The sequence below is a fragment of the Pinus tabuliformis genome, chromosome J, assembly GCF_031772625.1.
Source record: "Pinus tabuliformis cultivar Carrire ecotype Pingquan chromosome J, CPIR1, whole genome shotgun sequence".
Classification (NCBI taxonomy): domain Eukaryota; kingdom Viridiplantae; phylum Streptophyta; class Pinopsida; order Pinales; family Pinaceae; genus Pinus; species Pinus tabuliformis.
In genome coordinates, this window is record NC_142295.1 from 1,254,023,233 (window position 1) to 1,254,034,423 (window position 11,191).

At 39.2% G+C, this 11,191-nt stretch overlaps 1 protein-coding gene across 1 annotated transcript; it reads left to right on the top strand.

The window, feature by feature from the left end:
* Positions 1–4,906: 4,906 nt before the first annotated feature.
* Positions 4,907–9,226, top strand: LOC149231757 (disease resistance protein RPV1-like). Its single transcript, XM_089379277.1, has 4 exons — positions 4,907–5,853; positions 5,952–7,083; positions 7,213–7,575; positions 7,761–9,226. The coding sequence occupies exons 1-4, from the start codon at positions 5,348–5,350 to the stop codon at positions 9,141–9,143; spliced, it is 3,384 nt and encodes a 1,127-aa protein (XP_089235403.1). The 5' UTR covers positions 4,907–5,347; the 3' UTR covers positions 9,144–9,226.
* The last annotated feature ends 1,965 nt before the right edge of the window (positions 9,227–11,191 follow it).

An 11,191-nucleotide genomic window follows, 5' to 3' on the forward strand; every position in this document is an offset into this window, starting at 1 on the left:
TATAAGATCCCTTAGAATGTCGCTAACCTAGATGAACCAAGAACCAAATGGTTTTGGAGCTAGGGCTTGGTGTATCTCACAAACCGACCGTGGGATTTGCTTCAAACTTGGAGGGCTAGTGGAGGACACTCAATGCAATTCCTTGCCAATTCGCTCAGCAAACTAATGGCTAGAATGGAATTAGTTGGATTCCCTAGCTTGGTCATCTAGGGTTAGGGCAAAAAATTGAAAAAAAGGAAAATTTTTATGGTAATCATCAAGGATTGAGACGAGTGCCTGGCCAGTTTTGGAGAATGGAGTAAAAGTGAAATTGATTTAGGATTTTTTCTCTTTAACGGAGTCCTCCTGCAACCTCACATGCCCTAGAGATGCAACAAGTAGGTTACAAGAGAAATTTATACTTATTTAGACAAATTAATGGAGTTTCGGGGTGAAAAGGTAAAAACCCACCCCTAGTCATAATTCGATCTCTGTGTCAAGATTAATAACATATGCAACGAGCCAAGATTATAGATGTTCATGAATTTCACATTAATAATTAGGGCAGAAACATAATCAAAGCATAATGTTCCATACATTAGACAACAGGCATGAAATATTTCACATTAGAAGAGCATTTACATGACAAGAAGATTATATCCATCCATTAAACTTGCAAAAATGAAGCTCTAAGACAAATAAAAAATCCAAACATCAAAATGCATTAATTGATCTCCAATTCATCCAACAATAGTAGGTCCAAAATCTTTGCTCCAAAGAGGTACAAATCCAAGTGATGATGAGAGATAAAATGATTCTCTCTTGCATTTATATGATCCTCTAAGGAATTCAAATGGCTAAACCTGTCCTAATAATGCCCCTAATAATAAAACAATGTGCAAGATAACAATAATTTTGGTGACAAGGCCACCAAATAGCTCTAGAATAAGAATAATTAGCCTCTCAAGAGGGCCGAAATGATAGATAAATAGCTAATAGGGTCGTTGGAAGGCCAAATGAAGTCCAACATGTGCCAAAATGAATAGAAGGGCTCCAAAAATAATGATGATGGGTATGGCCCCTTTATCTCCAAGAAAATGACCTGTGGTGCCCCTAAGTGGCTGTGCGAGCACAAAATCATCCTCATGGGTCTCCAACTGAATCGAACAAGCTTGTATCCCATTTGCAAGGCTAGAACAATGATGCAAGTCATCCCTTTGTCTCCCATGGTGAGACACAAACTCATATGGGCCTTGGATCAATTTCCAAGTGTGTGGTGCAAGAGTGTAGCTAGTTGGGCAAGGTGGTCCAGGTGCATCATCATCATCAAATAAGTGGGACACGAGCGAGCAATGAATGGTGTTAAAGGATCCCATGGCATGGCTATCTGCTCTCTACTATAGTGGAGGCCCATGGCTCTCAACGCACACCCTATAAATGCCAATATGAGCCTCTGGAGGGCTTGGACCCATATATGGAGACCAAACCCCATGATGAAGACCCACCTGCAATCCTGCACAAGATCCAATGTGTCCCCTCACCTTCTAGTACAACAAATCATTAGTGTAATTAAGTAAATGAGCTTACAAGTCATGGAACCAAGTGGACACTTCATAATGGCATGCCCTTACATAATGGGATTTAAAGTGTACAAGTGTCTCCAAGTTCAATAAGGAAGTTAATCAAGGACCCTATTAAGCGGTTTCAATCTCTAAGGGAGTGATAGGTCCATGGTACATCCATCATATGGCAGATGTCATGTGATATAATGATGGAATGGAGTGGGGTATCGGGGAAGGCTCCAAGCCAGATGCCATGGTACAAGGGTAGCTATGATGAGGGAATAACACACTTGGGTGTATAGATGTAGGAGGGAGTAAACATGGTACATGAGTTACCCCGACCTTTGTTTTTCCACCCTTCTTCGTATGCCTTTTGCCTTTTATTGTTTTTTCCTTTATAATTTCTTGGGGCTTCACGGGATGAAAGCATGATGTGAATGATATAGCAGTGAATACCCCCTTAAGGTAGGGAATTTCATCGCCCACTAGGGGTTGGGACAATCATGGGTTCCTTAATGATGTAGGGGGCCAATATGAGGGGCCTTAGGAACCAGGGTGATAGGCCATGATGATAGGGGTAGAGCTCATGTTGGATTTTGCCCATGTGCTAAATTTTTATGTCCTGGCCATCTTTCACATTTATGGCACATCTCCAGTTGAGAGAGGTCAAATTATGATTTTTACTTTCTTTTTAGCTACATCAACCTCCGAGGAATCGTTTCAGGCCTGGAAAAAAAGTGCGGACAAGGGGAGGGGGAGGCTAACTCCTTGTGGACCCAGATGGGAAATATGTGAAAAGGGGTCATAATGAGCGGAGGGGAGTGATGTATGTGATGTCGGGAAGTGGTACCATGCAACCAAAATTGGGGTTTCCCATGTAATGCCACTCCTAAAGCTATTAACTAATAGAGGGGATCCCACAGGATTAGGATACAAGATTAACTAACAATTTGGATAAGGGGACAAGAGTATAAGCCAAGCTCATTCTTTATGCTGAATCCCCCTACTAATCCATGCCCAAAAGTGTCCTTGATAAGTAAGCAAGGATACCCAACTACATAATGAAAGCCATACCTTCGAGGTTGGAAGGCCCACCTTCAAACATGTGATCATAACAAATGGGCGAGGGTGCATAATGGCTGGCTCGGGTGGCGGAGATGGTGGCGCATCAAACTATCTGGGGGATGCAAGGGGTTGTTGGCTATTGGTTGAAGACAAATCTAGGAGAAAATTTCTCCTATAAGTGTCACCCACTGGCAATGGGTAATATGGCTTGGAAAACGGGAGCCGCGAGATGGACATTACATCCATCGAGTGGCGAGAAACTATTCCCATTCATGGTTGCACCCCTGTGAGGGTGATTCTTTTATGTTGCAAAGGATATTGCCTGGGGTGCGATTACGTGGATGCCCGAAGGTTGGGCCCCACGGAAGGATGGAAAGACCTTATATTGAGAAATGTTAATTTTGCATGAGTTGGGAACCCTAGTGGGACCCATGGTCATGCCCATGAGGCGAGATGACATGGATGAGGCAATGATGTGGCAAGCATAGGAAACCCTTCTCAAGGTCAAGTGGCCTATATTGAGTGACATGTGGCACCTTAGGGAGGGCCATGTAGTAACATGACATCATCAGGGTCCCCAGGATGACTAAGGGGTGCACTGCACAACCCGAGATGAGGTGGTGATTACGTGGAGACTGCTACTGATGGGGCGAGCCACTTGGGCTACAAGATGAGTGCCACGTGGCAACCTTGCAGACATGATGAGGATTTATTGGCCAAACTTTAAACAACCATAACTTTTGACTTGAGAGCCAAATTTCGATAAAATTTATACCGCTGAAATTTTTTTCTACAAGCTAAACACAATCATGGCATTGGTTTCGAGTTTTAAGAAAGTTGGGAAATAATAAAATTCTAAGACACCATTTCCATGACAGGACTATGGAGGTTGGTTTTTAATCAAGGTAACGGCTACGGTGCTGTAGAATGGTCTAAGGGGGTGGACAGGGGTGTTATATTGATCCCTTGCAATGTTTAAGAAGTGACAAAACATACTCAATACATTATAATTAATGTGATGAGTTTCATAAGTCCCAAATTTTTTGTTTAGATTGGGAGTCATTTGTGGAAGGGATTTCCAAAGAAAAACCACTACTGATTTGGTTAACATTCAATAATTCTTCTTATAGATTTGAGCCAATTGCCACTTGTAATGGATGAACCTCTATATACACAAACAACTCCAAGGAGGTATTTATGCACCACCTTTACCACTACAATCAATTTGGAAACAAGTTTCCCACAATAGGGCACTAAAGGCACTAATTCTTGCTAGTTGATGACAAACATTCATAGTGCTACATTGATGGAACCTCCTTCAATCTAGGTCTAACAAATTATTTTTCACCAAAGGTCATATAGCATTTGACACTTCAATCCACCTCTTTGCAATGAAAATTCTTGTTGACAACCATAATAAGTGCATACTAGAATCCTTGAATATGTCAATTGCACAAATTACCATAGAATTCATAAGTGGTTCAAAAGCACACCAAATAGATGACCACCAACTTGAATATTGCAATGTGTAGGTCAATGAGTTATGCTGTCTTGCAATTTGTACGTTTAGGCGGGTAGGATTAGTCAATGGTATTCTTGAAGTATTCATGCAAATTACGTACACCCAAGGAATTAACCCTTCAAACTTGCCAACGTATGTTGTTATGGCATTCGATAAATCCATTGGCCCTCAATGGAACTAAAGACAACCAAAGTATGTACTAATTTGACCCATATAACATAGTAACAAGAAACAAATATCTTTTAAAATGGTTTGAGAATTGACTATACATAAATCACATTAATAACACCAAACATCAAAACTTGACCTTCATAACAATGTTAAACATCATTATTATTAAAAAAATATAAATCTTTTAAAAGTTATATGAAAAAATGAAAAACTCTACCCGTTATTTTAAAAGAAAAACAAAATATGCATATCTTCTTTGTATCTTACACAATTACAACATCCCACTTCAATTACTATCAACCCTTTTACAAAGAAACATTTAAACATCTACACATCGAAATTAAATTAAAAAATATCAAATAATTATCCCTCTAATTTCAAACAAAACAATTCACAAATGTTAAATCTTTATTTTGGTAAATATCCTGTACGAAAATGAGGACCAGTGAACTCGGGTTTAAAGTGTGGACGCGTTGGTCGTAAAGACGAAGAAGGAATCAAACCTTTATCCCTAGCTTGGATATCAACATAATCATCCACGTCTCCGTTATCTACTTTTGACTGGCCTGACTAAGACTGATCAAACGCTGAAAGGTAGTGGGTAGTGGTTTTCGGGGAAGGAATCCTCTTTTTTAGAGGAAGGATTTGCTCTTAGTTTCTTGATCAAAGGTTTCGATTTTGTTAAAAACAAAAGCTGAAGCTGCTCATGGTCGAGATTCTGCAAGAATAATTCTCTTTGATGGTACAAAGAATAATTCTCTTTGATGGTACAAAGCAACTTCTATGCAAGAACCCAGAGCTAGAGAGGAATCTTCTTTTTTCATAAATATTATCCCATGAGTGTTGGGTTCCAGTTTGCACCGACTATAATATAATCACCTGTGCATACCGTCTGGCCCTCATTGCTTAGAATATATCAATATTGTAGAATTCACTTGGAGAGAGGGCACCACAATTCAGAGCCTTTGAAATTCCTGAACTTACTGATTTATCCATTTCTTGATCATCATCTTGTTTCTCTTATTGTTATTATTTGTCTTTGTGTTCAATGGCAGACATACAGACATCTGCCACCGCTCTTTCCACATTCCTCCCCTCCACATCAACTAAGTACCCCTCATATGATGTGTTTATCAATCATCGAGGGCCAGACGTAAAAGACACCTTCGCTAGCCATCTTTACCATCGGCTTCTTTCACATGGATTTCAACCTTTCCTGGACAGGGAGGTATTGGAGAAAGGAGAGCTGTTATCTCCTCAAATTGAAAGCGCCATCAGAACCGCTTCCTTCCATATCGCTATTTTCTCTCCCACATATGCCGATTCCAGATGGTGTCTGGATGAGCTTGTCTCTATATTGAAGACTGGGGCCACTATTATTCCACTCTTTTATAATGTGAAGCCGGCCGAGCTTCGATGGGCGGGACGCTATGCTGAATCCCTGAAAAAACATGAACAGAAAGGCAGATACGACCACCAAACACTCGAAAATTGGAAAAAAGCCCTCTTCGAGGTGTCGTCCATAATTGGTTTCGAACTCGAGACCTACAACGGGTTGGAACTGATCTGAACTCTCGTTGTCCTTTTTGTTATTCGAACTTGTACTGATGTACGCTAATCATGTTTTGTGTGTTTTGTCTTTGAATTTACAGTGACGAGGGCAAGCTATTAGATAGTGTTGTTCAGTGCCTGCTTAAAAAGCGCAGACAAGCAGCCTTGAATGTGGCCAAAGCAGCCTTGTATGTGGCCAGATATCCAACTGGCCTACAAGAAAAAGTAGAGGATTTTGAAAAAACAGTGCTATTGCAGAAGCAGCAGAGTGGCGAAGCTCAGGTCTTGGGGATTGTTGGCTTGGGTGGAGTGGGGAAGTCAACACTAGCCAAAGAACTCTTCAACAAGAAGAGCTGCGATTTCAATAAATCCTGCTTCTTATTTGATTGCAGAGAGACTGTGCGTCAAAGCTCTATATGTTCATTGCAGGGCAAACTTCTTATGGGCCTGACTCAGAGGAATGAGCAAATAGATAGCATTGATGAAGGCATAGAAATACTCAGAAGGTATCTTTCATCCTCAGATGCTCTAGTAGTTATAGATGATGTAGATGATGTGCATCAGTTAGATGCACTTTTGCCAATAAAGGATGTGCTTCAATCGCATAGCTTAATATTGGTTACATCTAGATACAAGGATGTCCTCACAAGCTCAGGGATAGCAGAGTCATCAATCTATAAGTTAACAGGCCTTGATGAACAATACTCCCAGCAGCTTTTCTGTTCGTATGCTTTCTTGCAGCCTCATCCACCCCTAGGATTCGAATATCTTGTAGATGAATTTTGTAGGGCCTGCGGTGGATTGCCTTTATCTTTGAAGGTGTTTGGCGGGCTTCTGTGTCAAAAGAAGGACAAATCTTATTGGGAAGGTCAATTGGATAAACTTCGCCAAATTAAACTTCCTACTGAAATCCAGGAGAGGCTTAAAATAAGTTATAATGCATTAGATGGGGAAGAAAAGCAAATATTCTTAGACATTGCTTGTTATTTTATTGGAGAAGACAGGGATTTGGCTATCAGAGTATGGGACGGATCAGGCTGGAATGGTTTGGTGGGGCTTTTAAATCTGGAAAGCAAATGCCTTGTGGAGCTGGACATAGAAAATAATACAATAAAAATGCATGACCATCTCAGAGATTTGGGGCGAAATATAGCGGCGGATCAGGAAGATTCTTTTGGTCGTCGTCTTTGGCGAACGACCGACGACATTGATGATTTGTGGCAGCAATTGCCTGTAAGTATTTGAATCATTCTAACATTAACCTGTTGCTCTGTTTTAGTTTTTGGCTGCTTGAAAAAGAAAAACTCGTTACCCTGTTTTCTTTATTTGCTGTTTGACAGTTTGTTCATAAGGAATCTGCAGGTAATAACCGAGGTGCGGGGAATTAGGATGGTTCGTACCCTCAGTTATTTCTATCACATTCGGGAACCAGAATCAGATGAAGAAGTCTCATGGTTCAAAAATTGGTGTGATGAGGTTTTGGGAAACTGTCTGAGGAAGTTGATCGACCCTAAACCATATCGTTTCAGGAAGTTACAACTTGTTGCAACTGAAGATCGTCATTTAGAAAGCATACTGAGGAGGGTAGAGTCACCAAACCTGATATGGCTACGCTGGAACAACTGTCCCTTCTCTTGCCTGCCTCCCTGGATTCCGATGAAGAATATAAGGGTTTTAGAAGTGATAGGAACCAAATTGAAAAAACTGTGGCAAGCAGAATCTCAGGTTAGTGCTAAAGACAATTTTGTATTTATTCTCTTTTTTATTACTTTGCCGCCCTAATTTATGGTAGATTGTCGCTGCAATTGCTATACTAGCACAGGCTCTCGAACGCATTTGAAGGGTTTAGTAAATAAAACCTATGACCTCTGTATTTTTCTTACAGTTGATAGATGAATATTGCATGGCAGGCACCTCTGGAGTTGCGGGAGCTACATGTTTATGCTCCTCTTTCAATGTTCCCAAAGTCCATTGGACGGATGAAGCACATCGAAAAGATTGTGGTGACTTGTATGTCAAATTTGATTCATCTCAAAACTTTACCAGAGGAATTCTGTCATTTGTCCTCACTGCAATACCTGCACCTAAGATGCCCAGATATGAAGTCGCTGCCTGATTCTTTTGGGTTCTTAACAAATCTCCAGCACCTCAATCTCTCTCGCTGCCGGAGTTTGCACGGGCTTCCAAATTCCTTCGGGAATTTAATTCGACTTAAATATCTGAATTTGGAATATTGCTCTGATTTGACCTTGTCGGAGGAAACATTTGCAAATATCAGGACGCTTGAATATCTAAACCTTTCGGACTGCAAGAGCGTGGAAGTGTTGCCTCGCCAAGTTGCACATCAACTGTCCCTGGAAATATTAATCCTGTCAGAGACAAATTTAAAAGAATTGCCTGGGGATATTGGAAACCTAAGCAGTTTGGAAGAACTTTCTTTGGGAAATTCTTTGTTGGAAATGCTGCCCTGTTCTCTAGGTCGCCTGAGCAGCTTGAAGAAGTTGTGGGTTTGTGATTGCCCAGAATTGAAATCTTTGCCCCATTCGGTGGGGCTGTTGACACAGCTGACAACGTTATGGGTTGGAGGTTGTGGAATACAGTCCTTAACGCCTGAAGTCGCGAAGTTGAACAATCTGGTGGAGTTAAGAGTGAGGGAGTGCCCATTACGGGAGCTGTTATTGAAAAATCTGGTTGAAGGAGAAGAAGGAACATTAACAGATCTGTCAGGGCGAAGAGAAGCTATTTCAGATTCCTCCGCTGCCAGTACTCAACAGCAATACATGTACCGGCTGGGACACTTACAGCTATGGCAGACAGAAATATCGCAGATATCCTTTGGTGAAGGTGTCTGCCCCAACCTGAAACAGCTGGACATCAGACATTGTGCTCATCTGGTGGAAATTGGAGCGTTGCCACCAACACTCATCAGGCTGAAATTGTATAAATGCCGGCGACTGAGGAGAATAGAAGGTATCTGTAATCTTACAAGACTTCAAAAGCTAAACATCAGAAAGTGTGTAGAACTGGAGGATCTCCCCAGTCTTGAACGGTTGACAGCTCTGCAGAAGTTCTCGGCGGATGAATGTTCGAAGCTAAGAAGAATAAAGGGATTGGGGCAGCTAGCGGCGCTTCGAATCCTGTATGTGTCTTCTTGCAAGGCACTAGAAGAAGTCACAGGTATTGAAAATTTGAGGTTTTTGGAGAAGCTTGATGTTGCTCGCTGTCCCCAACTGCGGTGGGGCGAGGGAATAGTGGAACAGTTGGGCCAACGATTAAAGTTCTTCAATTTGTAACTTTTTATGAAACGTTACAGCATTCGTTATCCCAATTTGATAATATAATGTATGTGTATATTTTTTTGAATTGATTTTAATTTTGAATTGATTTTTTAGAACAAGGCATTATAAATAGATATAGTTGATATATTTCATTATTTATTTACAGTGATGTGATATTAAAGAGGTATTGATATGTAAATTACGATGGATATTTTATTGGATTATTCATCACAATATATTTTAAAATGATATTACATTAAAGTTATACTAAATATTATGAAATGGTGATTATCTATGATTAAGATGTAATATTATCGTTATATCGCTTGAAATGTTGAAATGATGGATAATGTAAAGAAAAAATGATATTAGTAAAAGAAATGATGTTTTCAATATAATGATTATAAGATGTACTTTAGGAAGTAATATATGGGAAAATCTTGCAATAAATGAGGAATGTGTTTTTTTTTTCTTCTTAGATTAAAACTCAAGATATAATTAATGTCAAAATAGGCATTGCGACCTTAGATTGGTTGCTATATAATTATCTTCTTCCTTTGTTCTACTATGATAACCCACTACTTTGTTATGCTCAACTATGGAATGATAAGTAATTACTATATGAATGAAACCCTTTTCTTCCCTTGTGGTTCAATTTTTAATAAATCTTGATAGTTGTTTAAGGTTAGGGTTAATTTTTTTGCATCTCTCATCTCTTAATTAGGGTCAAGGTTTTGGATCCACTAAGATATTCTTGAAAGTCTCCAAGCGATTCATTCTCCATATGTGAGAATGAGAGCTAACATGCAACCACTTGGTGTAGTTGTAGTTAAAGCATAAGTCATCTTGCTAGAGGTATAAATCCCTCATATAAACGCTTAGTAAGATGCTCCTAAAATTGATGGAAATGTAATGATGAGTAAAATGATGATGTAGACGTTTTAGAACCCCAAATCACTACTCAAAGATTGACTCCCTAAATGGGCTTGATAAGGCAACAAATTGTTGTAGTCTCTTCTAGCTCTAGATTTGGTGAAGTTTCTACTTCTTGATCTTCTTGATCTTCACAATCTATGTAGAATAATTTCTTCTCGTTGCATTTATGTCTCTTACTATACTAGTTATCACAATTGCTCTTCTTTCATCCATTTGTTGAGGAGTCAACCTTGTTGGTTTAATAGAGGGAGCATGAACTTCGTTATAGTTATTAGTGGTTGATTTTCTAGTGATCATATTTGTACTTTCAACTTTCCTTTCCAGACTAAAAGCAAGCTCTAGAGTTTTAGTTTCAAAGAGACGAACCTCATGTTGGATGCTTTCCTTTAAAGTTCCCATAAATACATCTCTAACAAATTTATCCTATGAAATAATATTTACTTTGAGACTAAACATTTGGAATTGTTTATTATGCTTTGTAATTGAACTATTTTGTCAAAGATTTACCAATTTACTGAGAATTTATTGTTCTTATATCTCCATAATGTGCTATCAATTCCTTTGAAAAAATGGACTAAGAAATTGTAACATACTTCTATCCACCACCTCGCCCATACTAAGGGTAGAAGGAGGCATTACTATGGATGAGTCGACCTCCAATGTCTTGTTATGGAAATGGAGTCTTAAATTTTTGTCATTTTCCAAACTTTCCAAAACTTAAAATAAAAATTTCCATCGCATTCAAATTGTTGAGAGCTTTCTAGAGGTATAACTTTTTCCTCAATCTGACTCCCAGATCACAAGTTATGGCCATTTAAAGTTTCAGCCATTAATCTCTTGCCACATCATTGAGATCTAACACGTGGCACCCATGCGGTCTTGATGTGGTGCACATGTGGAACTCCTTGTGATTTCACGTCATCCCCTATCTAGTTTGTTTCATAGTGGTGCCACCATGGCATGCCACCCAACCATAACCATTTCAATGTATAATTTAATATAATTTTAATTTTAATAACTTTATAAAAATACACTAATACATATATACATTAATATATTAATAAATATACATTAATAAGTATAATTATATATTCATAACCATACATAAAGATAATTATATATAGATA

What these genes read in the sequence shown, in the direction of transcription:
- LOC149231757 (XM_089379277.1), top strand. Translation starts at nt 5,348, where the DNA reads ATGGCAGACATACAGACATCTGCCACCGCTCTTTCCACATTCCTCCCC. An exon ending in GAACTCGAGACCTACAACGG is followed by an intron (nt 5,854 to 5,951) that starts GTTGGAACTGAT and finishes TTGAATTTACAG; the next exon opens with TGACGAGGGCAAGCTATTAG. An exon ending in ATTTGTGGCAGCAATTGCCT is followed by an intron (nt 7,084 to 7,212) that starts GTAAGTATTTGA and finishes AGGAATCTGCAG; the next exon opens with GTAATAACCGAGGTGCGGGG.